This window comes from Myotis brandtii, unplaced genomic scaffold (genome assembly GCF_000412655.1).
Source record: "Myotis brandtii unplaced genomic scaffold, ASM41265v1 scaffold32, whole genome shotgun sequence".
NCBI lineage: Eukaryota > Metazoa > Chordata > Mammalia > Chiroptera > Vespertilionidae > Myotis > Myotis brandtii.
The window spans coordinates 2534436-2548960 of NW_005362269.1; the positions used below are offsets into that span (position 1 = coordinate 2534436).

Sequence of the window (14525 nt, forward strand, 5' to 3'; positions counted from 1 at the left end):
CTCCCTTCCTTCCTTCCTTCCTTCCTTCCTGTCTTTCTGTCTTTCTTTCTTTTGCATTTGTATTGAACATAATGTTAAATCTGGAGGAAGGTTTTGGTGAATCAGAGTGCTGGACCCTGCCAAGTGCGGTAGATAAGGAAATAGTGACTAATTCCTCGCGCTGTCCTTATCGCAGGCAAGGGAGGGTGTTGAGTGTCCTCCTACCTGTCCAGGTGCTCCGTGCGCTTGGGCAGTGGGACTTACCTTGGGCAGGGACGCTCGGGAGCCAGAGCTCTGGGTGGTCATGGTGAGCACGGTGGTGATGCCCAGGCCCACACGGGCTGGTGCAGCATCCATGTTGATCCAGAAGGAAATCCAGGAGAGGATGACAATGAGCAGGCTGGGAATGTACATCTGGATCAGGTAGTAGCCCATCTGTCGCTCCAGGTGGAACCGAGCCTCAATGCAGGTGAATTTACCTGCAAGAAATTATAATGAGAAGGCAAAGTAGCCTAGTGGACAGGAACAAGACTTTGAGGTCAGAACAATCTTGTCTATGGAAAATTGGGGATGATGATGAAGATGACAATAATAATAATAATAAATACCTACCTCACATGTTTACTCATATGGTAATTGTGATGAGAGAATGAGATGGTGCCTATAAAGAACTTAGCACAGTCCTCACACATCATTAGTGCTCGGCAATGTCAGTTGCGATCCTCATCCTCACTATTTTGTTGCAAAGAGTGGGCCTAAGTGGACCATTCTCTTTCCTTCTGCCAGTTTTCTTCCCAAAACATGACTTGATCCTGTTACTTCCCTTTGTAAAACCTTTCTTTCCTTCCTTCTCTCCTCATACAAGAAGGTCCCCATTACCTGCAGGGAAAGTTCAAACTCTTTAGTCTGCCTTTCACAATGGAGCTCTGCCTGCGTTTCCATCCCATGTCCCTCCTTTCTTCATCTTAATCAGGACCACCTGCACTCCATCCCTTGCCTCGAGCAGCTCCTCTCACACAGAGACACCAGAGGTCCTCCCAATACAAGCTCTTCCTTCTGCCTTAGCAATTGGGTCCATTTTGAGTTAGGTACCCTGCTGCCTGGAATAAAGACTATCTCCCAGCTTTCTTTGTAATGAGCTGGGACCTAAGTTTAAGTTACTTGCCCCAGGACTCACAGGAAGAAAGGGTCGGAGCCACTTTAATAAATATATAACCACTAGTAATAAACCCAGAGCTCTAGCCATCGTGTTGAAGCAATGACTGAATGAATGTTTGAGATGATCTCTGGCCCTGGTGGGGGGTGGGACCTGCAGAGGGTGGCCCCTTGCACCTACCTGTGTTGTAATGCTTGGTGCAGTATCTCAAGTCCTTCTCCTCCTTCAGGATAAACTGGGGCAGAGTTAGTCCATCTGCCACTTGCACAGCTCCCTGCTCCTGCCACTCAAAGATGAGGTCATTCATGGTATAGCCAACTGGGATGGGATCAGAAGAAGAAGAAGCAGTCACCACCCAGAAGCACTTATTTGAGGCGTGTCTGGCTTTAGGGTTAGAGAGAGAGGCATCAGGCACTCGAGGGAACTCATGAAACCATGTTGCTTCCTCCCCCCTCCACATAGGAAGATAAAACTGGTTTAATTGTTTATATTTACCCCACAACCCTTCTCCCTCTCTCCCTACAACTCCCAGCACCCTACCTTAGCGTGTCCTGTTGCCCCTCCCCATTACGTCCTGGTCAAGTTTAGTTGACATCTGCTATTCCTGCCTGTACACCATCCTTGCAAGCTCCCTCTTCTGCTCACAGCAGACTTTCCTCAGGGGAATGATTCTACGGGGTGCTTTTGAGGTGGGACTATCATTTGGGGGCCAAAGTGTGAGATGCTGACTCCAGGGGGCCTATCAGACTCTCTGCCCCAGGACTTTGGCCCTTGGGTGAAGTCACAGGAGGCTCAGCGGTTGGCTGGTGCTGATTGTTTCCAGAGGTGTTGCTCCGAGGGGAGGACCCATTAGTCCCTGCTGCCTAAATGCTCTGCCCCAGTTTCTGTACTTCTGGTTTCTCCTACCAGTCCACGAGGAACCACCATATCTTTCCACTTAATTCTATTTTAAAAATGCGTCTGATTGCTCTCTGGGTTTACAGTCAAAGAATCCAGCTACCTACCCCAGCTATTAAAATCCTGGTTCACTTGATCTCCATAAAGCCTTCTCCAGTACCGTCCCTCCTTCCCAATCAGAAGGAAGCCCGCTTTCTGCCACGAGGCCACCCTCTTTTCTACTTCTAATAGAACACTTACCACTCGCTGCCCTGTGTTAGCCAGTCATCTGTCTCCCTGCTGGAGGGAGCATTCCCTTAAGTTCAAGGACCATGCCTTATTCCAGCTATTTCCCCGTCACTCCCGGGAAGCATGTTCATGAGGGACAGGGGACAGTGCCTCTTTGGAGAATGCTGCTGGCTCCAGAGCTGGGCCTCAGACAATATAAGGGGAGTTATATTTCTAAAGCATTTTCTAAGAGCCAAGCCCCTCATCTGGCCTTTTGAGCTATTGCAGTAATCTCCTGGGGCCCAGCGGTTAGGAGCAGGCAGCTGTGTGGGGATTTCTGCCAGTCCTGTGGGTAAAGGGGAGACTGGTTCTTTCTAGAGGCCTCACGTGAGGGACTCACAGCTTTCCAGTTGCATGATACACGTCTGGACGTCCATGGGGAAATTCTTCAAGTCCATGGGGCAGGCCAGCGTCAGGGTGATTCTGAGGAGAGAAGGGAGTCGAATGACGCTGGGTCCACAGACCAGGGAAGCTGTGCCTCCATTCTAGTTACTACCAGAAACCACTTAACTCGGAGAAGTCAAGGGGTCAAGGAGGTCAGGGAATCAACATATGTACATTTCCACACTTCAGATATGTAAATGGTTCTCAGAGAGATGAAGGTCACAGAGAGTCAATAGAACTTCTGTGTTTCTTTGGAGTCTGTCTGGCTCCTAGGGGCCTGCCTTTAGCAAGGTGCCCGAAGACCTGGAGGCCGGGGGCTGCCCCCCAGTCCCGCTCTTCTGCAGAGGCCTCGGGTAGGGGCAGGGCCTGAATGATCCTTGAGCAGCACCAGGCCTCAGGCATTCCCAGGTGCACTGGCAGCAGGTGCCGCCAGTGGTTCTTGACTCCCTCCCTTCATACCCTAGGCCCGTGGTCGGCAAACTCATTAGTCAACAGAGCCAAATATCAACAGTACGATTGAAATTTCTTTTGAAAGCCAAATTTTTTAAACTTAAACTATATAGGTAGGTACATTGTTATTAACTTAATTAGGGTACTCCTAAGGCTTAGGAAGAGCCACACTTAAGGGGCCAAAGAGCTGCATGTGGCTCGCGAGCCGTAGTTTGCCGACCACTGCGCCTAGGCTCATCAAAAGTTATTTCAAAAGATCTCCAAACAGCTGGTGTCCAAACACAGCTGGCTCACATCTGTGGGCTCCTGCTGGTGTCAGCTGGGAAGTGGTGGGCACCCCTGGCTTCTGGGCTGTTTATTCTGGGTTGTTCAACCCTTGCAGAGGGCTGCAGCCTCAGACCCAGAGGAAGCCCCCTTAACAGAACCCTCGGTCTGCAGCTCCGGCTGGAATACAGGCTTCTGCTTGAATGGCCTTTGCCAACATCTGAGCACCTGCTGCAGGGGATGGAGAAGAAAGAGCCTTAGATCATCAGGCCAACTCCCTCATTTGACAGGTGAGGTGCAGAGGAGGGGAGGGAGGGAGGGACTTGTGTAAGGTCACACAGCAAGCCGATGGCTCAGGCAGGATTTAACCAGGTCTCCCAGCCTTGGGATGCTGAGCGTGGATGCTGGCTGGCTGGCTTCCCAGCACTGCTGTCCTGAAAGGCACCGAGTTGGTAGTGATCACTCAGTGCTGGCACCCTGGCTGCATGTGGTGAGGCACCAGGCCCTGTGTGAACCTCTGCCCTCTACCTCACACCACAGCTCCCATGTGGGTCCCTTCAAGCACAAAATAGAAGCCAGAGGGGGGAAAAGGAGAAGGGAAGGGAGGGGGAGATGAGAGAGAGAGAAGGGAAGAGGAGGAGGGGGAAAGTGAATGCAGTTGATTTCTGAAGCTAAAACCTTCAAGGTGGGGCAGCTGTCACACTGGGTTAATTTCCTGAAGTTGAATGACCTTGGGAATATCACTTTCTGCTGATTTGTTCCTCTGTCATGCTGCACTGGGGCTAAGCTTCTCAGAGACATGAAACTAGCCTGGCAGCAGCAAGAACCAGGCAGGGTGACCCTCCCTGACCGCCAGCCAGCCACGGCCTTGGTGCCATTTCCTGAGCCCACCACCCTTCCAGTCTGGATGGGCACTGGGTGGGGTGGGCCCCCAGGTTTGGAAGGCGTCTACCTCCGGTTCCTCCCAGCCTTCCCCTCTGTGGTGCTACTTTCCCTGCAGAGATTTCTAAGTCTCCTCTCCTAGCCAGTCTGCTTTTCGGCCACATCTGAGGATTGGGACCTGTGCAGCCTCTTCTATGAGCCTGGACATTTAAAGCTCACCTTCCAGCCCAGTGGTTGAGCACTGACCTAGGAACCAGGAGGTCATGGTTCAATTCCCAGTCAGGGCACATGCCCAGGTTGTGAGCTGGATCTCTAGTAGGGGGTGTACAGGAGGCAGCTGATAGATGATTCTCTCTCATCATTGATGTTTCTATCTCTCTATCTCCCTTCCTCTTTGAAGTCAATACAAATAAAAACAATTTTTAAAAGCTTACCTTCTAATGGAAATGAAAAGGTTTAGTCCCCTGAGGAATGGGAGGACGAGAAGGGGGAGTCATTTAGGATCAGTGCTCCCTTTAAACCCTTTCAAATAAAAACATCTTCATTCAGCAAATATTTGAGCGCCCATTGAATGCCACACCCCTGTTCTTTAAGGTTCTGAGTGGACATCAGATTAGTTCTGGGAACTTTGCTAAGTACTCAAACTTTCAGCTCCTCACTTGTCTAATCTGCAAAATGGGCACAATAAAACCTACTTCACTGAGTTGTGAGGAGGATTAGAAATCATCTGTGTAAAGTACCCAGCCTAGTAAGTACATTTCAGTGAATGGTGATCTATAAGAATCATATGGACATTAGTCATTTTCTTCATGTCTTGGGGGACAAGATTGGGAATTAGGTGGGGAGGGGTAGCAGGAGACTCTGAAAGTTTGCCTCTGACCAGTATCTGCAGGAAGCTGGGGAAGGGAGCCCAGCTTCCTGGACCCAGTGCAAGGTAAGGCGGATGGGAAGCATTTCCAGAAGGGAAGGAGCAGCCCTGACTGGTACCTGTGAGCAGTGCCACTCACCGGCAGGCCATTTATGGTGAAGTTGCTGGAATTTTTCAGGTTTTGTGCCTTTGCTCCTGCTATTTTTAAAAATTTCGGTAAGAACATTTAACATGAGATCAACCCTCTTAACAAGTGTTGAAGCATTCAATACAGTGTTAACTATGGCGCCGTGTTGTCCAGCGGTTCTCTAGAACTTATGCATCTGCGTAGCTGCACGCTCCTGCTATCCATGGTTGCCTTTGCATCCTCTTTTTCTTTATTGAAATTCTGGGTAAGGGTAGGGGCCTAACTTTAACCCACCTTCTCCCAGATGCTTCCTGGATCTCCCTGGTTAGAATAAACCACTTGCCCCTCGGACTTTGCCCGGTATTATTCGCACTTGCTGAGTGTATGTTTCAGGCTGGCTCTGCCCATCTGGCGAAGGTGTCAGGTTGCCAGGGCCCCTTCACCTGTTTGACCCGCCTCTTTTGTTTGCTCCCAGAAGACAACGGGGCAGGGCAGGTTCTGAGGATGGAGGCGATGAGCCACGGGCTCACCTGATGCTGTAGAGGACGTTCCCGCTGCGGGAGATCCGCAGCAGCTTATTGTCCGTGGTGATCTCGTGGAAGTGGGCCCCCTTCTCGTTGGCGAAGAACAGGTCGGGTTTCCAGATGGAGTCCAACATGGATGGGTCCAGGTCCAGGGAGTCGTCGGGGTATTCGTTGTAGGCCAGCCGGGGGTCGTTCCACTGCTGCCGCAGAAAGATGTTGACCCTGTAGTCCTGCAGCCGGGGGACAAGGGTTAGGCCCTGGGTGCCAGCCCTCCAGGGCCCAGGTGCTTCCAGCCTGTGTCCCCCAAACCTGCTGGAGGATGTGGTTCCAGTGTGGTGGCAGCTTAGTAGGAGTCGGACATCAAGTCCGTGCATCAGGCAAAACCATAGGAGTCCTAACTATCCCAGAAGGTTCTCTAACTGCCCCATCGCGTATATTCAGCTTGAACTGAGATTATTTAAATGTTATTCTTTCTTTTATGAAGTTAAAAAATATAAAGTTCAGGCTGATATAAGTGCCTGTTTTCATCCTGTTAGATAAGAGAGGTAGTATGCTACAGATAAAGTTGAAGTCCCCCTTTTATCATCAACCTGTCAGTGCAGTAATTCTCGCATGCACCCTGGTTTGAGAGCTGCTAGTCTAGACAGATTGAGGGACAAGAGGAAAGACTAAAAGCTGATACCTGGAACTAAAGTCCTTAGTTCCCATTCACAACCTGTGAAGCAATTAGTGGTAGGGTTAGGTCTCCAAGGCTGGGAACTGGGTAATAAAATGAAGAAATAGTTGCAAAGAAAAGTTTTAAATTTTTGTTAGCGAGGCATTATAAACCTGGGTCCCATGACTATCATGACACTGCAAGTAAAATTTAGGGTACATCTGAGATTTTCCCAGGAACAGGACCATAGTCCTCTCTATTGGATTCCCACAAGAGTTTAAAGTCCTCCAAGATGAATAACCTCAGCTCAAATCCAACTTTAAATGCTTTCCTTCAAGACATGAGCTCCACTCATGAGCACCTACTGCCGATCTTTCCCGGAAGGTGCCATAAATGAGATGTGCTGTATTTCCTTTGCGGTGCTGCTTCTAAATGCTGATTACTCAATCTGTCATCAGCAGAAATGAACCAAAATGAACATCCCCACCACGTTTGCCTACAGAAATATCAATAGCTTTATAAGTGTTCCAAGGTATTTTACAGGATTGTTCTATAATTTAATTGAAGCCTCTCCCTCCAGTCCCATAGAAAATGACATTTAGTCTCATAATCTCATGTCTTATACGTCCCGCGGTGGAGGGAGAACTTCAGGCCAGACCTGGGTGTTGACAGTCAGAGACAGCTCCTGGCCTGGCCCCCTCTGACCAGGGGGCTAGAACAGCTTTCTCTCCTGGATTTTACAGGAGAGAGAGAGAGAGGAGAGAGAGGAGAGAGGAGAGAGGAGAGAGAGAGAGAGAGAGAGAGAGAGAGAGAGAGAGAGAGAGAGTCAGTCTCTAAGGCAAGTCCTATCAGAGTAAACATACTATGAATGAATGGTTGGGCAGAAAAAGCCTTCAGCCCCCAGCTGTGCTTTTGGTGTTCTTGCCAGTGACATGTCAAGCCTGTTTACGTGGCTGGGAGGAAGAAAAGAAAGTGGCATTTCTTAAAATGATCTGTTAGGCAGCAGGCGCTGTTCTAGATATTGTCACATACATTTAATCATCAAAAACCCCCTACAAGTTAGACATCCAGATCCCCATGGCGAGGAGGGTAAGGAAGCTGAGGATTAGAAGGGCTGAGAAACTTGTCCCAGGCCAGAGCTCGTAAGTGGCAGAGCTGGGCTCTGCATCTGCAGCGTCTGACCCTCCATGAGCACATCCCAGGGGGTGGAGAGCCGGCTCTGTGCCTGGCTATGCTCCTCCCATCCTCACAGCCTAGTGGATTCTGCCTGCTCAGCTTAGCCTCACCTCCTGCAGGAGCCTTCCTGCCCTCAGGCTTTCCTGATCCCTTCCTTTTCTGATCTCCCAGCAAAACGGAATCACCAGAAACGTTTAATTTAGCACTTCCTCACTGTGTGTGTTTTATCTCCTCTCCTTGATTGGCAACAATTTGAGGGGATGAACTTGAGCTTACATTTCTCCCGCACCAGCCCACCTACTCACCCAGTCATTTTCTAAGATCACACAGCAATTCAGGAAAGGACTAGGGATTAGACCTGAATTGCTTCTCTGGGTCTCACTGTTAAAAAAATAAAGGAGCTAGGCTAGATGGTCTCTTAACAACCATTCCAAATCTAATCGCTAATTGTTATTAGTTTTGTTTGTGTAATTAAGAACATTTAACTGAACATCTAGTAAATGCCAGGCACTGTTCTAGGCACCAGAGAATATACTGAGAACAATAAAGACATACTTATGCAGATACAGAGCCTACAGCATAACGTCTACACCGCACTGAGGTAAGGGCTCTGTAGGGATTAAGTACAGGGAACTAGGGAGAGAGAGGAGACAGCCTCCCCATCTGGACTTGGGGGTGGAGGGCAGGGAAGGCTCCAGGAAGACACGGTGAGACCAGATATAGTTGAGCCAAAGAGGAAGGGCATTTAGGGAAGTTGGACCTGCTAGAGACAAAGCAAGAGTGCAGTACTCTGGAAGGACAGCAAGTGAATGAGGTGGGGAGGGGAAGCAGGCAGGGCTCAGGAGCCTTCCTGAGGATTTGGACTTCATCCTGGGAGCAATGAAGCAATGAAGAATTTTAACTATGGAGGGACATATTTATGTTTTAATTTTATTGCTAACATTTTATTTTTTAATAGGAAAAGGACTGTATTTATTGATTATATACATCTATTAAACTGGTATATAGTGGATACTTTAACATACTACACATCATTTAATACTCATATCATTAAAAACTAGCTTATTATTTCCATTTTACAGTTCTTATTCCCATTTTACAGTTGAAGGCATTCAGGCTCAGAATAATTAAGTGATTTTCATGAATTCATGAAGGAAATAAGTGGCTGGATTCTAGGCCAGATGCTAGCTGCTAGACTTTATAAATGCATCATGCATTTCCATTAATCTAAGTATATGTATGCAAAACATATTTATAACACTCTTTCATGGACAGGAATAGTCTCTATTTTGTTATTACTGATATTTAAAAAATATTTTACTCTTTCTTATTACAGAAGTAATGCGTGCTGATTGTAAAAATACAAATATATACCACCTAAAAGAAGAAAAACAGCCCTGTAGGGTCTCATTATGAAATGACGAAGGAAAGGCACAAGCTGAGACCTGGAGAAGGTATCTTGGTGTCCTCAGGCAGCCACACTTCCCCTCAGCAGCTGCTGCTCAAGCAAGTGCTGCCATTGACTTCTCCTGCCTCATTGGTACACAGCAGTGGGAAATGCAGTTTGGGAGAGATCAATGTAATTGGTGCAATAGCCTGAAAGCTAAATGCTGTTTTGCTCACTTAGCCCTGTGCTCACATGGGTTGGTGTTCGACATGACGTGGCGGGGGGTGGTCCATGTTCAGGTCCATGGGCCGAGGAGCAACATTTGAATCCTCCACCTGAGAACCTCGAGCTCCACCCCCAGTAATGGTTTCTAGGTCTCACACTCTCATCTAAGTCTGAGGCAGGATGATTTCCAGAGTTCTAGCTCAACAGTCTTTAGCACTGGCTCACCTTTCTTGCCTCTGAGATTCCCTGATGGTCTGATTTCTGGAAACTGGGCAATTGCCATGCTTGTAAGACCAAGGTGGAGCATTAACTAGTTCATTTTGACATTCAACAAATATTTCTTCAGGGCTTTCGGTGTACCCTCTCTCCATTGTGTCTAATTTTGGTTGGATTGTGTCCCCCCCACCCCGTTGTGTCTAATTTCAGATTCCAATCCTCCCCAGTAAACTCCTCTAAACTCACCATTGTTGTGAAGTAGCATGCTCGAGGTATTTTAGTAGGAAAGAGCTAAGAACCTGATGAGTGTGTTGGTGGGAAGGGGTTGGAGAAGCCATTGCCATCAGAACCAAGAGATATCATCCAACAGGTAGGCAAAGAACAAGATTCTTATACCTGCTTAAGCCTCAGCAAGCACTTCAGCCCTCAAAGGGGCATCTCTTCTCTAAACTCAATTCAACTTTATAGACATTATGCCCTGAGGGAGAACAGTGAGGGTGGAGGCACACAGTCTTGATTTCTACCCTCACAGAGCTTGAAGTATCTAGCAGGCCAGGCAAGATATGGACACAAACATCTACCATGCAAAACTGAAAGTAATAAGGGTCATTGAGAGCAATACCTAACAACTGGCTATTAGGTATTACTCTCAAGACATGGAGATTATTTCCAGCCAGGCTGGGTGAATCTGGAAGAGCTTTTGGAGAGAAGGTGGCATTTGAAAGGATCCTATCAGTCTATTCCATCCCCCTGAAGTTGGCTTCTCTAGATCTGGTATTGTTCTGAGATGTGACCAGTACCTGGTTTCAGCTGGAAAGGAGGCCAGTGATGTGTGAGGAGGTAAATCAAGGTACACAGAGACTAAAGAACTATTTCTAACATCACACAGCTATAAGTGTCAACTCTGAGATTTGAACCCAAGATGTTAATGTCAGAGCCCAAGTACTTAACCATGAGACTACACTACCCAGGATCTCCCAGACTTGCACTGAGCAACAGTTTGATGATGCCCAATACCATTGGATACTACCTCTGGCTGCTGTTATGTACCTGTGGATTTGTGAGACCCACAATCAGCAGGAAGGACAAAAAGCCTCTGTCCCAAGTCCAGCAGTTCACTGGCACTCCTACTCATTCCTGCGCTGGCCCTCCAATTTGACCCATTGTCTGCTCTACACTGGAGTCCAGTACTGGCAACTCCCCAGATCCTGACTTATTGCCTCCTTGGCTCTGGATGCCTGCTCTGTGCCCTGAACTCTCCTAAGTCACCACCCTGCCTGTGCATTCTCATTTGGATCTCACACAATCAGAGCTACATTTGTTGTAAAGAACTGTAGATGGTTTGGACCAGTGGAGCTGAGCATCTTTGTTTGTCTCTAGGGGATCACTAAAGCCCAGCGTGAGTTTAATAATTACGTGAACATGCTAATAGCAGCTACTTTTATTGGGTGTCTAACACTTGCCGGAACTTGATATACATTCTATCTCTAAACCTTTCATCAACCCAACACACTGGGTATTATTACACTCATTTTACAGGGCAGGAAACTGAAATTCAGAGAGGTTAGACAGAGGTTCAGCATCTTGCTCAAAGTTCCATAGCTGGTAGGTGCTAGAGCAGAGGTATGAATCCAGGAGTGGGTAGCAGACAGACATAGTGCATTGTGTCCCACTGAACTCGTGAGATAGGTTGGCTCATACATATCCTGATAGTGTCAGGTGGGGAACTTTGCACTGGCCTGTTAAGCAGTGAGATGGATTCATAACTGGTTGCCAAAGGTTGCAAATTGAAGGGCGGATGCTAACCTGGAAAAAGGACAGTGTTGGCAGTCCAGGCACCATAGTGAGATGCTAACAAATGTGGAAATGTGGAAAACAAGGTTGCTCTCTGAGAGTTAAACTAACAGCAGAGATGAGTGTGCAGAAGAGGAGTTGGGCGAGGCTCAGCATCAATCACAGGGACCTCTGTGCAGTCGCCATGATTGAGGACTGGCATGTGTTGTGATTTAGTAAGTGGAACCTGAATTGATTTGATCGTGTCTTGTTTAGAGAACTATTTTACAAACATGTGGGAGACATTTATAAGTAGTACTAAAGGCCCAGTGCACAAAATTTGTGCATGGGGGCGGGCGGGGAGGGTCCCCTCAGCCCAGCCTGCACCCTCTCCAATCTGGGACCCCTCGGGGGATGTCCAACTGCCGGTTTAGGCCCGATCCCGGGGATAGGGCCTAAACTGGCAGTCGGACATTCTTCTCACAATCCTGGACTGCTGGCTCCTAACCGCTCACCGGTTTGCCTGCCTGATCACCCCTAAATGCTTCTGCCTGCTGGCCTGATTGCCCCCAACAGACCCTCCCCGCCAGCCTGGTTGCCCCCAACTGCACCCACTACCGACCTGGTCGCCCCACGCAGCCTGCTGCTCGGTTGTTTGGTCGCCCCTCACTAACCCCCCTGTGGGCCTGGTTGCCCCACACAGCCTGTTCAGTCGTCCGTTCAGTTGCAATGGTCACTTAGGCTTTTATATAGATAGATAAGAAAGGGCAGGCGGAGGAGCAGGAACCTGGCAGCAAGAACCTGGCAGCAGCACCTGGGGAGTAGGACACTGGAATGCTGTCACCAGAAGGAGGGGGTATGTGTGGCAAGGCGAGGAAGGTGTCTTAGACCTCTCTCTAAAAAGGTCTGCTGAGAGTTCCTTCAAGACTGTCTTTTTCTCCAGTTCCAGGTACATCAGAACAACTTTTGATTGGCTCCCCTAATATTCAGAGAGTGGCCAGGGTGTGCGTTCATGGAGGACGAGAACATTCCTCAGTCTAATTAGAATGGAAAGATCTGTCGTAAATGAAAATGACCTGGCAGTCTCACCCGCTTCAGTCTTCTGTGGGCTTGAGTGTCATGAGTCAGCCTTGCTGAGTCTGATCTGATAGAGAGCCCCCTGGGCTGTCCTAAACACATGCTGGTGATGCCTCCCTTGGTGCTGTTGGGAGAGAGTCACCCCGCAGATGCTACCAGGTGCCTATGAGTTCGCTTTCTGCCTGTGACAGACTCTAGTGGCATTTCTGAGAGCTCTCTCTATGACCTTCTCTTAGTCTCCAGTTTACCAAGGCTTTGCGGAGTATTGAACCATATCAACCTGGATGACATTTAATATAATTTTTCTTGGATTCCCCCAACCCACGAGTATAAGAAGTGACCTAGCATTAACTGTGTAGAAAGACTGAGGGTGTCATGGGAAAATCAACCATAAGAAAGGATCTCATCCACAATAGCAACCAACCCCACAGACTCTCCAGGAATAAACCTAACAAGCAATGTGTGAGATGTATATATTTAAAAAACAACAACTCTTCAGCTTTACTGAAAAGAATAAGGGAATACCTACATAAATGGAGAGACACACCATGTTTATAAAATATACTTAAGATGTCACTTCCCAAATTAATCTGTAAACTTGATCTCAAAAATTGGAGGCAATTTTTATAGGCTTTGACAGGCTGATTCTAAAGTTCATGTGGGAGAGAAAATGAGCTGAAAAAGTCAAGAAAACCTTAAAAAACAACAACAGAGGACTATCTCTACCAGGCATAGAAATATAATGTGAAGCTGAGTAATGAAAGTAGTGTGGCATTGGTGCAGAAACAGACAAACAGAGCAATGGGGCAATAAACGGAGACTAGAAACAGACTAGGTATCTATGGGGATTTATTTACTTGTTTATTTTTTATATGGGGATTTACTTTATGAAAAAGATAGCATTTGAAATCAGTGGAGGAATAATGGCTACTTAAGAATGATGTTGGAAATATTACTATCTAATCAGAGAAAAGTAAACCACCACCAAATACTTTACAGAAAACTAAACTAAACCAAATGGATTAGGGACATACATGTTAAAAAATAACCTATGATATTATTCAAACTGCCCAATAAACATAAGCAAAGATGCTCAAATTCACTAAGAATCTGAAGTGAAAATTAAAAATGACTGTGAAGTACCATTAAAAAAACTTATCTGGTAAAATAAAAAATAAATGGTAATATCTTGGGTTAGCAAGGGTGAAGAGAAATGAACACTGTTGGGAGGACAGTAAATTATTAAAACTTATTTGGAAGTTAGTTGGGTAATAATATCTGTCAAAATAATAAAACGAAGTGCATGCTTTTTTGATAAAGTAATTCCACTTCTGGAATATATCCTAAGGAAATGGGCAAAGAGCTATGCACAAGAAAATTCATTTGTAATAGTGAAAAGCTACATAAGCCTAAAGGTCCATCAGGAGAAGGGTGGTTAAATACCATGAAATGATGTCAGACCATGGAATTTTACAGGTAGGCCATAAAGTCTGGAAACATAGATTAAAGTCATTTTGTCATATATTGAATATAATAATACTAGTAATTACCTATTATGTTTCCAAATTTGGTGGTGTGTGGAAAGTTAGGAATGAGGTAGACCGACATGTAGTATGTGAACAGATTTCAGGCCATGATGGAAATGAAAAACACAAATTGTACTGCACCATCCTATTTCTACAGAGATGTGTGTGTCTCCACAATGTATGCACAGTCAAGGAGAGGACCTAGTCAGGTGCACACTGATTGTTTGTCTGCATTCCTACTTCTCTCTTTCTTTTTTTGGACTTATTACAAAGTTTGTTGTAATAACAACAACCAAGTGCCAGAGTTTTGCTCTCCATAAGCATACTGTGGATGTCACTAATCCCCAGGGTCCTGGCCAGTGTGCCTGGCTCTGAGCCAAGCTAGTCCGACCCTTGGTAAGAGAGGCTGCAGCTTATGACCTGATAATGGAAATACTGGGATTCATGCCCAGAGGACGCCAATACACACACACACACACACACACACACACACACACACACAAACATAGACACACACACACGCTCTCTCATTTGTTTACATATAGTTCCACATGAATTGAGCGATATACGTGTCCCCATATGTGCACACTCCCATGTACACCTGCGCACATGTATAGACAAACTCATACTCACATACCTATTCACATGTAAATTCTCTTTCACTTATTCACATGTATTTGTACATATATTCA

The 14525-nt window shown here is 46.8% G+C and overlaps 1 protein-coding gene across 2 annotated transcripts in view; it reads right to left on the reverse strand.

Moving 5' to 3' along the window:
* The window catches only part of GLRA1 (glycine receptor, alpha 1), a 63912-nt gene that overhangs the window by 8437 nt on the left and 40950 nt on the right, over positions 1-14525 (reverse strand). For both annotated transcript variants that reach the window (XM_005870511.2, XM_005870510.2), the window contains exons 4-7: positions 5805-6028; positions 2640-2722; positions 1316-1453; positions 244-458 (exon numbers count right to left, since the gene is read on the reverse strand). In XM_005870511.2, coding sequence (XP_005870573.1) covers positions 244-458; positions 1316-1453; positions 2640-2722; positions 5805-6028 — 660 coding nt within the window. The remainder of the gene's footprint in view (positions 1-243; positions 459-1315; positions 1454-2639; positions 2723-5804; positions 6029-14525) is intronic.